Source organism: Halichoerus grypus, chromosome 6, assembly GCF_964656455.1.
Source record: "Halichoerus grypus chromosome 6, mHalGry1.hap1.1, whole genome shotgun sequence".
Classification (NCBI taxonomy): domain Eukaryota; kingdom Metazoa; phylum Chordata; class Mammalia; order Carnivora; family Phocidae; genus Halichoerus; species Halichoerus grypus.
Window position 1 is genome coordinate 31,235,303 of NC_135717.1, and position 15,186 is coordinate 31,250,488.

General features: G+C 45.6%; 1 protein-coding gene across 1 annotated transcript in view; it reads left to right on the forward strand.

The window, feature by feature from the left end:
• Positions 1 to 3,015: 3,015 nt before the first annotated feature.
• The window catches only part of GSPT1 (G1 to S phase transition 1), a 38,203-nt gene continuing 26,032 nt past the window's right edge, over positions 3,016 to 15,186 (forward strand). Inside the window, exon 1 of the mRNA XM_036086264.2 lies at positions 3,016 to 3,647. Within this exon, the coding sequence (XP_035942157.1) occupies positions 3,281 to 3,647 (367 nt within the window). The 5' untranslated portion in view covers positions 3,016 to 3,280. The remainder of the gene's footprint in view (positions 3,648 to 15,186) is intronic.

A 15,186-nucleotide genomic window follows, 5' to 3' on the forward strand; every position in this document is an offset into this window, starting at 1 on the left:
GAGGGAGAAGCAGGCCTCCCGCCGAGCAGGGAGCCCGATGCGGGGCTCGATCCCAGGACCCGATTCCAGGACCCTGGGATCATGACCTGAGCCGAAGGCAGATGCTTAACCATCTGAGCCACCCAGGTGCCCCCTGATTCACTTTAAAGGCAGAATATCTAAGTGAGGAGAGGAAGATGGCAGAGAACAAAAGAGAGAGAATACTAGGAATGCCAGCTGGTGGGGCTTGTATCAGAAGATGGGAATTCTCTGTCGTGGAACGGCTCAGACCTTGAATAAGCATGGCGTTGTAAAGTACAGCGGTGGTCAGCTAACCCTGTGTGTGCATCACAGCACGGAGCAGGATGTCCTTGGGAAAACTCTCTCTTAAAGTTGATAGTCCTGTGTCTCAACAGCCCTAAGTGAGTATAAAAGGGTAGTATCACCAGAAACTTCCTTCTGATGCACTGATTCACTCAGTGAAACATTTGTTAAGCACGTTTTCTATGCCAGGCATCATACCGGGCGTTGGGAATATAAAGAAGATGAAAAGATGCTGACCTCAAGTCGCTCAATCTTAGCACAACAACAGTTATCAAGAAGAGCTTCTCACTTTCCTGCTGGGGCAGTGCCTCAACTCTGGCAGGTCAAGGCTTTTGAAAACCAATGGAGTGGATTCTTTCCTGAATTTCCATAATTATCCTATTCAGGGACCTGACATCAACTGCTTTACTAAGCAGCGGGTCTCAGCAGTTTTTGTCTTTGTCTCTAGAAAAAGCCCTCAGGCACAAAGACGCTGCTAATTTAATTTGATGTGAAGAGCTAACCTAAGAGGGATCCATCATCCAGTGCCCTATGGGTGATCCACGTTGAAGTATGGCATCCAATGATAAAGCAGTTGGAGGACAGTACGGGTCACTCTTTGAGTCAGCTGCTTGTTTTGACATTTGTGTGTGTGTGTGTGTGTGTTGACATTTTTAGGAGTAGGTGAGGGAGTGCCAATCTTGAGTGAGAAGGCACTTTATTTTGGACACACTGTATTTTCTTCCTGTTGTGAATATAAGATAAAAATATTTATCTCAATAGCAATGCAGGTCTCCCTTATATGAAGGAGTTTTTATATCAATTGTTAATAAGTTCTGAGTAAATTCGAGGGCAATCACTTAATACCAACTTTAAAGTGGGACACTCTTAAAGATTTAAATGGGTCTTCAGAGAACTATATTAATAGGCTGTAACCTGAACTTTCTATTAATCTGGGGAATACATCATCTGTCGTGGAAAAAAAGAAAAATCAATGTCCAGAAGATTTCAGGGAGCATTGACCACAGATCTGAAGAAAAACTTAAAGCCAGGCTTGTTATAATGGAGGTCCCTGGTTTCTTCACATTTACAGCACTTGATATCTCAAGTATTCAGAGTTAGTTAAAAAGGGGCACCTGGGTGGCTCAGTTGTTAAGCGTCTGCCTTCGGCTCAGGTCATGATCCCAGGGTCCTGGGATTGAGCCCTGCATCAGGCTCCCCGCTCCGCGGGAAGCCTGTTTCTCCCTCTCCCACTCCCCCTACTTGTGTTCCCTCTCTCGCTGTGTCTCTCTCTGTCAAATAAATAAAATCTTTAAGAAAAAAAAAGTTCAAGAAAAAAAAAAGCATTCATAAAAATTGCTAGTTTAATATTAAACAGAATTTCAAACCACTTTAGCATAGAATTTGTTTTGAAAGGTACCTGACGCAGCTTTGTTTTTGAGCTGTCTCATTAATGGGCTGGATCCTCTTTTATCTTTAAGATACAGGTATTTAAAGTTTAAATTCATATCTAGATCTGGATTTTGGACTGTAACATACGGTTGTTAAGAAACATCTATTCTCTGTGTGTCTACGCCTTTACTCTGTGATTTTTAGCAGGTTAGTTACACTCTGTCTAGACTCCTTGGAGAAAAATATCAACAATATGTTTTTCCCCGTCTTGGGCTCCGCATGGGTGAATTACAGGAAAACTTAACAGGTACTCAGAACAACGTTATTTTCCTACTTCATGTAATTGAGTCCAAGTATTTCTCTTTCGCTTCCCCCCACCTCCATGTTTACCTAAACTCAGTCTGCCCGCGTGAGAAGCAGTCAATAAAACACTACGGGAATACTCGAGCAAATCCCATCGTTCAGAAGAAAAACACTTCACCTAATGGTGCATATAGAAGCTGGACGCACCAAAATAACCGTATTCGTTGGATACAGCTGGATACATTATGGAATAGGCCAATCCTCTGTTTAATTTGCAAGGCCCTTGGCCAGGAGGAGGGAGGGATGGAAAAGTTTGGGTGAAGGCTTTAAATGACTAGTCAAACAGACGGTGAGTCATTCCAAGTTCCCAGTTAATAATCCCCTGTGCCGGGGCAGAGCCTGGGCCCGAGCGCTTTACGAGCCACACTACAGTTTAAGTTGTACTGTCTCACGGTTTTATTCTCTTCTACCAAATGAATACATAAAATGTAAGGCGCGCAGCGTCGGCTTTGAAATGTAGGACAAAATCTGGCTGGGGGCGGGGAGAAGGAAGGTGGAAAGAGAGCACAAGGTAGGAAGACTGGGAAGCAGAGAGCGCACAGGCTGGTGATGCGAGAAGGAATTCCAGGAGGGGAGCGCTGTGTTTTGCGCCTTAGAACTGCTGTCCGTTTCCCCGCATCCTGTGCCCAACAGGACGGCGAGGACCACCCCGGGGTCTGAAGTGTCGCGCAAGAACGCGCCCCCACCCCTGCCCCCACCGGGTGACAGGTGGGGCCGCCGAGCGACGACTGGACCTCCGCCTCCTCGCGCTGCCTGCCGGGAGCCGGAGCCGCTTCCGGTTGCTCTGGGGTTCGGAACTCCGACTCCCGTCGGCCCCCGGGAAAACCGCAGCGGGGTCGCGCGGTTGCTGCCGGAACTCGTAGTTCCATCTGCTGCAGCACCTCATAGCCGGAAACTGGGAAGGGCAGGGCCAAGAACTACCGAGGCGAAGGTACGGGTGGCAGGGCGGGGTCAAACCGCGCCGGCGTGGGGTTGGCGCTGAGGCGGTCCGAGGTGGTTGGGGTTGGGTGGGAGGAGATCCGCTCGCACACACGAGGAGGGTTGAGCCGCCGCCGCCGTTGTCGTCGCGAGTGCGGAGTTGGGACTGGAGCCTTCGCCGCGACAACGCCGGGGATTGTGTCGCTAGCCCCCGGCCCCTCTGCCTCGCCGCTTCGCCGGGTCATCGCGGCCTGCTCCTGCCCGGCCCGTCGCCCCCGCCTCCATTTCCCGCCCTCTCTTCACCACACACACGGCCCCCCCGATCATGGATCCGGGCAGTGGCGGTGGTGGCGGCGGCGGCGGCGGGAGCAGCAGCGGCAGCAGCAGCAGCGACTCGGCACCCGACTGCTGGGACCAGGCGGACATGGAAGCCCCCGGGCCGGGCCCGTGTGGCGGCGGCGGCGGCCCCTTGGCGGCGGCGGCGGCGACGGCGGCGACCGAGGCCCAGCGTGAGCACCTCAGTGCGGCCTTCAGCCGGCAACTCAACGTCAACGCCAAGCCCTTCGTGCCCAACGTCCACGCCGCCGAGTTCGTGCCGTCCTTCCTGCGGGGCCCGGCCCAGCAGCCGCCGCCCCCAGCCGGCGCCGCCACCCCCAACCACGGAGCCGGCAGCGGCGCGGGAGGCCCTCCGGGTAAAGGGCCGGGACGCGCGGGGCGGCCTCGGGGCGCGGGAGGAAGCCGGGCTAGGCGAGGGCGGGAGCAGCCGGCCTGGGCCCGGAGCCCACTGGGGCTGGGGGTGGGGTGGGGTGCGGTGGGCTCGAGCGGCGCGCCCCGCGGGGCCGGGTGGCACGTGGAGCGCTGACAGCGGCGCCGGGCGCGGGCAGCCCTGGGTGGGGCGGCCCGGGGCCGGGGAGGCGGCCTGCGCGGGGCGGTGGCGGCGGCGGCGGAGGGCCGGGCGGGGCGGGGGCGGCGTGCGGGGGACACCCGCGGGGCCTGGGGGCCGCCCCTCCCCCGTGGGGGCCGCAGCCACCCCCTGGCAGTGGGGACCGTATGGGACGGAGAGGGGGCCGCGGCAGGTCAGTGCCACGAGGCCTAGAAGTGAGCGCAGATGGAGCCACGAGTGGGTCTGGTGGGCGTTGAGAGATCCGAGGAGTTGGCGAGGACGAATGCTCGAGTTTTCCCTTCACCTTCGGCCGAGCCGAGAGAGCGTCTCTTGCTGCAGTTTCTATTATTGAGACTGTAATTGCGTTTTAAATGTCTGTGACACGGAACCGTCCTGAAGGAATCCCAAGATGCATTGCAGCCTTGTGATCCGGCAGAAACTGTTGGCTATCAATACAAAGATCTCGTTCTCCCTTAGCATTTGTAAGCTTGTGAAGTTCACAAAGTGTCAGGAAGTTAGAGTTCCTCACTTCAACGTTAATGTGTTAGGAAGCTACATGGATCTGTGTGCCCTTCTCCTTGAGTGGGACTTGGGCTTTTCTTCTTAGTGACACGTTTGGAATTTTCATTGCGTTAAAATCGTTTACTTTACTCAGGTTGCTTGGAATAACTCGCTCTCTCTGTTACTGTGTCAGGAGTGAGTCTGTTCACACACTTGAGCATTTGTTAGGACTTAGCAGTCGTCATGTTCCATTCTCATCAGCGCCGGTAGGCATTCTTTCTGTGGTTTCAAGTTAAGTTCGGTCTTTAAAATCTTGCTGTGTTCTGCTTCAGTGATAGCATGCTTTCGGGAACTGACTTATAGGAATGTCAAATCAGAGAACTTTATACCTCCTAGAGACAGGTGCTTGTGTTAGGAACTGTCCGTATTGATTAAAGAGAAAAAGAAAGGAGAAGGTGGAATGTCCTTCCCATTATCTAACCAGGGTATTGGGGACTGGGTCATAGATGTTCCCAACAATTTGTGTGTGAGAATGGGTTGTTGATTTCTCTTTAAAGTTCTAAATTGTGGTATTTCTTAGATAAGTGGACATCATAAAAGTGCTCTGGGAGGTTAGTTTCTTCAGAAATTTTTGCTATAGTTTTCTCTCTAGAGGCAAAAAGAGTTTGAAGAAATACTTTTGCAAAGTGTATATGTGAGTACACAGTTTGGATTTGGTTGTTTTATTGACTGGTATTTTATTTGTATAGGCACTTGATTTTTTCCTTTTGAGTAAGGAAATTCAGTTTTTTTTTTTTTTTTTTTGCTTAGATCAAGCCATTTTGGCTGCCCAAACTAGTTCATTACCAGCTCCCAAAAGTGTCGGTTTCCCCATACTTTATCATGGGTAGATTCCTTTTATCCAGCCATTTTCTTTCCCCCCCCCCACCTCCTTTGGAGGCCCCAGCACCCCTTGGGCTACACCTAGAACTCCGTTTCCAGCGTATGTAGCCATCAGCCATCAAAAGACAGTCGTCCTTAGAGCAATAGTCAGGAATAATGGTTATTGTTGAGTGGTTAGGCAGTACCTCTTAGGTGGGGGGATTGCTTTTCTCTTCCTGGTATTTGCCAATTTCAGCTTTACTCTTAACCCTTTTCTCTGTGACACTACTAGAAGTGGGAGATGTAAAAGTGTGTGGGGAAGTGGTTGTTGGTAAGAAAATTCCCTACATTGTGGTCAGGTTTTTCTTTTTTTATTGGAAACCTATATTGGTGTTACTGATTTTATCAGATGCTTCTACAAAATGCCTGTTAATGTTAAAAAATAATCCTCTGTAGGATGTTTATTTAGAAAAGAATAGGGTGTCTGAGTGGCTTAGTTAAGGTCTGCCTTCAGCTCGGGTCAAGATCCCGGGGTCCTGGGATCGAGCCCCCCCATTGGGCTCCCTGCTCAGCGGGGAGTCTGCTTCTCCCTCTCCCGCTCGCCCTGCTTGTGCTCTCTCTGTCAAATAAATAAAATCTTAAAAAAAAAAGAATAGATTTTTGAATTGAGGTCCAGAGTTATGTTGGATTGCATGTTCCAGCCCATTCAGGTCCATAAAATACCACCCTTAGAGCAGGGAACTGTGCTTGGAAGAAGCAGGGAAAAAGTTGGAAGTAGCACTTAGATTGAAATTCACAAAGGGGGAACCATAAGATTTGCAAGGTTTTTTTTATAGTGAGGAAATAGTCAGTAGGGCATGCATGTTTTCTTTTGTTGTTAAGCCATAGCTGAAATTTGTGGTGGGTGTATTTTGAAATTAAATACCAGGAGAGCTCTTGAAGGAGTCTGTCTAGACTAGAGCACCAGAATGAATGACTTGTAAAATGTGTCTATCTAGAATGAATATCTGTCATTTCTCTCGAAAATTCTCTCCTTTCCCTTCCTTCCTTTTTCCCTCCCTCCCTCCATTCCTTCCTTCCTTCTTCTCTTCTTTTTTTTTGGAAATAGTTTCAGTGGGCCTTGAGCAAGAGGAGGAAGATGCTTTTGCCCAAAGTGTCATTCACCTTACTGGAGGGCTGCTAGTTATGCCTGTTTCTAGCTGTCCCAAGTCAGAACTTGGGATTCAGTGTTGACCTTGAATCCCTTTGAAAATTTAATATAGGTTTCCAAAGGAATGATTAAGTAGAACACATTTAAGTGTAATTAAGTATAATTCATTTAAGTGTAATTCTCTACAGATCCAAGTAAATTAGCTAAGTGATTCTCCTTAAAGTAGAGGTTCTGAAATGAATGAGAATATAAGACAGGGGTTACTTGTACTAGAACTTAACATTTTCTATGATAGAATGTACTTGAAGTTCCACTTTGTACCGGGTTCAGTCTTTTTATTGTTGTTGTTGTTGTTAAATGAGAAACAGATTTAGCAGTGGTGATCAGGGTTACTCGGTGTCTTGGTTTATTTGGGCTGCTGTAACAAAATACTCCAGACTGGGTGGCTTTTAAACAACAGAAATTTATTGCTCACAGTTCTGGAGGCTGGAAGCCCAAGATCAGGATTCTGGCCTGTTCTGGAGAGAGCCCTCTTCTGGATAGCCAACTGCTGACTTCCCATGTCTTAAGGCAGAAGGAGCAAGGGAGCTCTAAGGGGACCTCTTTTTTTGTTTTTTTTTTTTTAATAAAGGCAATAATCCTATTCGTGAGGGCTCCACCCTCATGACCTAGGACCTCCCAAACGTCGCACTGACTTTATCACATTAGGCTTTAGGATTTCGATATAGGAATTATGGGAGACACAAATATTCAGACCATACATAGCACTTGGACTTTTAGAATAGCTGGAGCTTCTAAAATAGTGGTGTAGTGTCCTTTCCACCACCCCACTCTCAACACCTCTCAAAACTCTGCCATTAAAAGCAGTAGAGAGGGACGCCTGAGCGGCTCAGTGGGTTAAGCGGCTGTCTTTGGCTCAGGTCATGATCCCAGGGTCCTGGGATCGAGTCCTACGTCGGGCTCCCTGCTTGGTGGGGAGCCTGCTTCTCCGTCTCCCTCTGCCTGCTGCTCGCCTCCTGTGCTCTCTCTCCCTCTCTGACAAATAAATAAATATAATACTAAAAAAAAATAAAAAAATAAAAGCAGTACAGAATAAAACTAGCAGGCCTCAGCAGGCCCTCCAAAGAATTGTCTCCAAAATGTTGCACATTGTGTTGTGAAGCTTGAATTTTATTTTTTATTATTTTTTAATATTTTATTTATTTATTTGAAAGAGAGCAAGAGCGAGAGAGGGAACACAAGCAGGGGGAGTGGGAGAGGGAGAAGCAGGCTTCCCACCAAACAGGGAGCCTGATTCAGGGCTCAATCCCAGGACCCTGGGATCAAGACCCGAGAGCCGAAGGCAGACAGACGCTTAACGACTGAGCCACCCAGGCGCCCCTGAAGCTTGAATTTTAAAGAGAAATGGTCTATATTGTAGTGTTTGGGTTTTGCTGAATGCTAACTTTTAGTGGGGGAGGGATTTTCTTTTTTTTAGTGATAACTATAACTCACTATAAAATTTACCTTTTAGAAGTATACAGTGGTTTTCAGTATATTCACAAAGTTATGCAACCATCAACATTTGGTGAATACTTGTTAATCACTCATCTCTCAAAGGTGACCTCCTCAGAGCCACGGGAGTAGAGAAGATCCAGATTCAAAGTAATAGTTGTTTTGTCCAGCAGGGCCCTTAGACTTTATTTACATTAAACAATACCTGTGGAAACAGAGATAAGTTTAGATAGATAATAGATAAGATTCTTGAGATTTGTTTCTCTTTCTGTAAGACCAAAGGCCTGCAACAACAACTCTACTGTCAAGGATTTTTCAGGCTTCCATGGGACAGTAAGTGAAATAGAGTAAACAGAGGAAATCGGAGAAAAGTATTATTCCTGGAGTGTCATTTCTTTTCCTACCTAATTTTCTGTTCTACATGGTTATTCCCTTTTCTGCCTTGACTTACTCATTATTAGACAGATTTGGGCTCTTTTTTTTTTTTTGTAAGATTTTATTTATTTATTTGACAGAGAAAGAGAGAACACAAGCAGGGGGAGTGGCAGAGGGAGAGGGAGAAGCAGACTCTCTGCTGAGCAGCTGAGCAGGGAGCCCATCATGGGGCTGGATCCCAGGACCCTGGGACCACGACCCGGGCCGAAGGCAGATGCCCAACCGACTGAGCCACCCAGGCGCCCCTAGATTTGGGCTCTTATTTCATGATTTTAAAAACTGTTAGAATTTTTGATTGGGAATAAACCCTCTTTGGGGCAGGTTTTATTTAATGTAGTTAGTACATAGCTTTTTGCATTCTTTTGTCCTTTGTTTATTTTTCACCTTTCTGGAATCGTACTGCATGAAAAGACAGCAATTAAAATTTATCATGCGAGTTAGGGAAATGTAGAGGACAGATTTTAAGCCTTGTTTTGCTTGATTTTGTTCCCTGGGGAGGAAATACCCTTTTTTTTTGTTTTAATTAATTAATTTTTTAGAGAGAGAGTGTGGCACACAAGAGGGAGGGGCAGAGGGAGAGAGAATTCCATGCAGACTCTGGAGCCCGACTCAGGACTCGATTTCGCATCCTGAGATTACAACCTGAGCTGAAACCAAGAGTTGGATTTTTTTTTTTTTTTTTAAAGATTTTATTTATTTATTTGACAGAGAGAGATAGCAACAGCAGGAACACAAGCAGGGGGAGTGGGAGAGGGAGAAGCAGGCTTCCCGCCGAGCAGGGAGCCCGATGCGGGGCTCGATCCCAGGACCCTGGGATCATGACCTGAGCCGAAGGCAGACGCTCAACGACTGAGGCACCCAGGCGCCCCAAGAGTTGGATATTTAACCAACTCTGCCACCCAGGTGTCCCAGGGAGGAAATGTCTCAGAGTGTTAAAATAGTATTGTCTTGGGGCACCTGGGTGGCTCAGTCGTTGAGCATCTGCCTTCGGCTCAGGTCATGATCCCAGGGTCCTGGGATCGAGCCCCGCATCGGGCTCCCTGCTCGGCGGGAGGCCTGCTTCTCCCTCTCCCACTCCCCCTGCTTGTGTTGCCTCTCTCGCTGTCTCTGTCTCTCAAAATAAATAAATAAAATCTTTTAAAAAATAAAAATAAAATAGTATTGTCTTCCTGGTTGAAAAGAAAGGAATGAAAGAGATTTGATAACGTTTTGGGGTGAATTAGCAGAATTAGAATGAAATGTTTGGAGATGTGAATCTCTGGCTTTGCTTATATATTGCAATTAAAGAACAAATGTTTTCATGCCTTCAGAACACAGGATGCTGTGCTGGGCCCTTGAAGGGATGCCACCAAGATGATTAAGTTGTGATCCCTCAAGGAGCATAGAAAGGGATGGATCAAATACCCGTTTTACTCTAATGGGAGACCCAAGGTGGTAAGAGGGGCCATACAAAGGGGGTAGAGGGCTTTCAAAGCTGAGAGGAGGAATTGTCCACAGATTTCCTTATGTAAATCATTTCAGTCCTGTCACCGTAATCCTAAAGCTAAAGATCTGTTTTCTGCTAAGTGTTCTTTGTGAATACCTTGGGGTTTTTTTAAATTGAGATCTAATTTATATACACGGTTAACCTTTGTGTTTCCCTATTTTATTAAGTTTGCTAGGAATTTGCTGGAGTAGAGCATTGGTTATCTTTATTACTTGTAGTTGACACACTACGTTACATGAGTTTTAGGTGTAAGAGATAATGGCGCCTCCCGCCACAGGTGTAGCTGCAGGCTGTCAGCACAGCGGAGATTCCCGTACCCTGCTGTGCCTTGGATCCCCGGGAGCATCGACGGCTTTTCTTTCTACATTACTTGTTGTCACTTTCATAGGAGCGGCAGTGAGTTAGTGCAGTTCTAGTGGTGTATCTGTTGGGCATGTTAATTTAGGATTGCGTCATTCTGTTCACAGTTCTTAAAAATCTTTGGGAAGCAAGAATTTGGCCACTAGTTGAAGGTTCTTAATTGTTCTGAGATCCTTAGACTCCTTTTTTAGCTGCAATTGTTGATTCATACCAAAGCTGCTTAAAAGTTTTGTCCTTGTTTTCAGTAGATTTTAACAAAGCATGGCTGGGCTGTAGATGTGTTTGGTTTTTTTTCATAAGTGGCTTTGTTCTGAGGAAACCTAATTACCGTACTCCAAGTTGAACCCGATCCCCAGCATAATTCTACTTTCCAGGTGAGAGAAACGTTTAGTAAGGATTTTCTGAGCATCTTTTATTAGCCTGGCCTGAGAGTGGTGACACCAAATTTCAGACTACATTCTGACTAGGTAATGGTAGGTCACTTCACTTGAAACAAACAAAAAGTGCATACTTGTGAATGTTATTGGGGCAATTTCCTGGTTGACCATTTCTGCAGAACTCCAGTGGGTTACCGTACTACTAAGCGGTCTGTGTCCATCTCCTTTGGGTGGTTGATTTTGGTTGCATATACATATTTTTCTCTTCTCTTTGTACCTTATTGGGGCTGTCCGAAATGGTTTCGGTTGATGAATTTCAAGTATACCTCAAGTTGTTTTTGACGTAGGTGGCATATAAATCATAGATGAATGTTTTAGGGTTGCTTGAAGAATACAGTGGGATTTAACTCTACAGAAAGCCTAATCAAGTTGGTATGTGGTGATGTGTTAGTGATTGAATAAATAGGATTTTGGAATGTGAGGGCTAGAAGTGACCCCAGCAGTAATAACAGTTGCCTCATTTTGGATAAAGAAACTGAAGCCTAGAGATGCTAAGTGAAGGCATAAGGTCACTTGGAGCTTTAATGCCATGGTTGATGCTAGAATCCACATTTGCCAGTTGCTAGTTCAGTGCTCTCTGCACACATCGCTGTTTAATAATGGGAAAAAGGGTGTGCCTAGAGCTGATACTCAACCAGCGCGGGTCTTCTCACTCGGGAATTTGCCTTTCTTATATTTCATTCTTAAATTTTTAGAATTATTATGGGGCTTTGAACTGCTTGTTGTAATCATAAATTTACTGAGCAGTTACCACCATCATTGTTTAATGTGGAATCTTCACAACACTGTCTTGAGGTATAGGTACTGTAAACACATTTTACAGGTAAGAAAATTAAGACTCAGAGAAGCTAAGTAAATTAGCAAGGTGAGGGGCGCCTGGGTGTCTCAGTCATTAAGTGTCTGCCTTCGGTTCGGATCATGATCCCAGGGTCCTGGGATCGAGCCCCACATTGCTCTGCGGGAAGCCTGCTTCTTCTCCCTCTCCCACTTCCCTGCTTGTGTTCCCTCTCTCACTGTGTCTCTCTCTGTCAAATAAATAAATAAAATCTTTAAAAAAAAAGAATTAGCAAGGTGACATCCATGACTAAACAGAGGAGCTAGGATTAGAATCTAGGTCTGATTTCAAAGCTTATTCTAGTAATGGTTACTCTGCTAGCCCTTTCCTTGTGATTTGATATTGAGCGATCTTTTTGGCCAAGATACTTTTTTCAGAGAAGGAGCCCATGAATGTGTGGGCTATGGCTCTGTCTCCAGGTTCTCTGTCAGTGGGGGCCGAGGAACATCTTCATAAGGAGGCAGTGCTCTAAAGTAATACTTGGAAATTGCTTCTTCATATGTTTTAGGAAACGATGATGTAAAATCATTTTAAACAGCTCTGTTCACACTGTCTGTGACATCATACCTTTTATTTTTAGAGTGTTAGGTAATTAAAGCAAAACCCTGGACCTTTGTATGTGTTCTGTGGGCTCTTATTTCTGATGTCTGCCTTTACTGTTTTCTGGTTTTGTCTGTGGGAGAAAAATACCTCAGCGTGCAGTTTTGGTGAGACTACGTGGTCACCTGAGTGCTAGAGGTTTTAGTTCCTTACTCAGACTATACTTGAACATTTCTTGGATATTGTTTCTCTGACCCCTTGTTAAAAAGTCAGCACATATGGGTGCTTGGTTGGCTCAGTCGGTTAAACGTCTGCCTTCGGCTCGGGTCATGATCCGAGGGTCCTGGGATCGAGTCCCGCATCGGGCTCCCTGCTCAGCAGAGAGCCTGCTTCTCCCTCTCTCTCTCTCTGCCTGCCTCTCTACCTACTTGTGCTCTCTCTTTCTGTCAAATAAATAAAATCTTAATAAAAAAAAAAAAAGGCCAGCACATAGAAGGTTGTTTTTACTCTGTTGAGCCCTTATGGGAATGTAGTAAACATAAGACTCCTGAGAAAACTGAACCAATAAGACCACAAGGAACCAGCCCTGTGAAAACCAAAAGAAAGCTGAAGGGAATTCAGTAAAATCAGTTGTATGTTTATCCTGTATGGTACGTGCGCTCTGCCAGCCTGTGGGGACTACAAGAGTAGAGAAAAAAGTCTCCATATTTCAGAAAACCACCATCGTTCTGGAAGTCTGTGATCTCCGGGGGAACCAGAACGAAGATCTGTTTGTGTGCCCCTGTAATTGAAGGCAGGGTCCTACCCTAGAGGAGTTCTGAGGAGGGATCATTAGCCTTCGGGTGGTGGGCTGGGTCGGGAGTGTGATAAAAGTGGAAGATCAGGTGTGGCCAGTTTGTACACTTAGGGAGAATGTGTGAGAGCCGCTAGAGCTGGGCCCTTGTGGCTCTTTAATTAATTGAAATTAAGTAAAATTTAAAATTCCATTCCTCAGTTGAGGTACCACCTTTCAAATGCTTAATAGCCACATGTGGCTTAGGACTATCCTATCACAGCACAGAGAACACGTCCCTCACTGCAGAAACTTGTATTGGGCAGAATTTTGTCACACTGTTTCTCACTTCTGTCCAGTGTAACACACGGTGACTTCTGTGACAGCACTGAAATTGTTTTTATTTTTTTCTTTAATGAGCATACCATTTAGCTAACAAGGCTAAGGAATTTTAGTTAGGGTAGCTGTTTTATATATTGCTGTTTAGTGTGTAAAGAGGATTAAAGATCAGTTTTATATCTAAAGCAGTACAAATTCAAATTGGTTATTTATGAAATATACAGATTAAGCACTTTTCAAGAATTGGCCAGACATTTGTGTTGAAAACACGTAGCTTGAATTAAAACATTTCATTATCTACCACCTGTATGGCCTTGACTAACTTGTGCTATACTGATGGGCTGACAAAGTACGAGTCTCCATGTTGACGTCTTTTGATTCATGATCAGATCTTTCATTTCATTTCAGTGAGTTCCATGCTAAACATGGGGCTTGAACTCATGAGCCCTGAGAACAAAGAGTCTCATGCTCTGTCGACTGAGCCAGCCAGGTGCCCCTCCATGATCAGCTCTTTTAAAAATATTTATATTCTTTTTACAAAAATTACAGTGAAATCATGGGGTGCCTGGGTGGCTCAGTTGGTTAAGCGTCTGACTCTTGATTTCCACTCAGGTCACGATCTCAGGGGCGTGAGATCGAGCCCTGTGTTGGGCTCCACGCTCGGTGGGGAGTCAGCTTCTTTCTCTCCCTCTCCTTTTGACCCTCCCCCTGCTCTCTTTCTCAAATAAATAAATGTTTAAAAACAAAAATTACAGTGAAATCCATGTAACATACAATTAACCGTTTTAAAGTAAAAAATTCAGCCAGTGTTGTGCAATCACCACCTCTGTCTAGTTCCAAAACATTTTCAGCACCCTCCCTGCCCCCCGAGAGGAGACCCGTGCCCGTTCAGCAGTTACTTCCCATTCCCTTTGCCTCCTCCCAGCTTCTGGCAACCACCAGCCTGCTTTCTGTCTCTGTGGATTTACCTGTTCTGAACATTTTATATGAGTGGAATTGTACAGCATGTGACCCTTTGTGTCTGGCTTATTTCACCAGGATCAAATTTTCTCTTAACAGTTTTAAGATTCAGATCATCATCGGAGTTAAAGCACAGGCAGTCATACTGACTGACAGTAACATCTTTCACCTCTTGTTTTAAAATTTGTGGTGCGGTGCCTGGGTGGCTCAGTTGGTTAAGCGACTGCCTTCGGCTCACGTCATGATCCTGGAGTCCCTGGATCGAGTCCCACATCGGGCTCCCTGCTCGGCGGGGAGTCTGCTTCTCCCTCTGACCCTCCCCCCTCTCATGTGCTGTCTCTCTCATTCTCTCTCTCTCAAATAAATAAATAAAATCTTTAAAAAAAATAAAAATAAAAATAAAATTTGTGGTGATATACCCAGTATCACACCTAGTTCGTTAATCTTCCTTTATCAGGAACCAGAGTATTAGTTTCCCTTTTAATTTGGGATATGGCAGGTTACTCATTGATGCAGTCTGATAACTTTCCCACTTAATTAGAATCGTTCGTTTTTTGAATACTTGACAAGGGTGTATTTCTGAACATGGAAATACCATTGGAAAATATGAAACCATAATGTCACTCCTTACTCCTCGGAATGTTTACTAGCTTTTCCTTCACCAGGATATGAACTGTGCAGGACTTAAATCACGGTCATCTGTTTGCTGACCATGAACAAATGACTTTGGGCCCTTGTAGAATTCTGAGCCCGGGCTCCTTAGTGCTAATAAAGTCAGGATATGATATGCATTATGAATAAGACCTGGGTAGAATGAACTGGAAAGTGTTGACTGTGTATGTGTGTGCGTGTAAGAAGACTGGTGTGCAATTAGATTGAGAAGTTTAAAAGAACATCTTGCTATATCTGATTTTTCTGGTTCATTATTGCAGAAATACCAGTTGACAAATGTCGCTAGCCTTGCCATTAGGTTTATAATGTGATCCATGTCTGGATGCATGGAAAGCTTTTTTCCACATTGGGGAAAGTATGGTCAACTTCTTATTTTGGGGCCCTTTAATACCATTAGGTATATATTAAGCACTTAATTGATTTTGGTATTTGACTCTCTCTGTCCCTGTGAGCTTTACAAACTTAAGGCGAACATATCATAAATAGGACATTTTGAAAAATAAAGC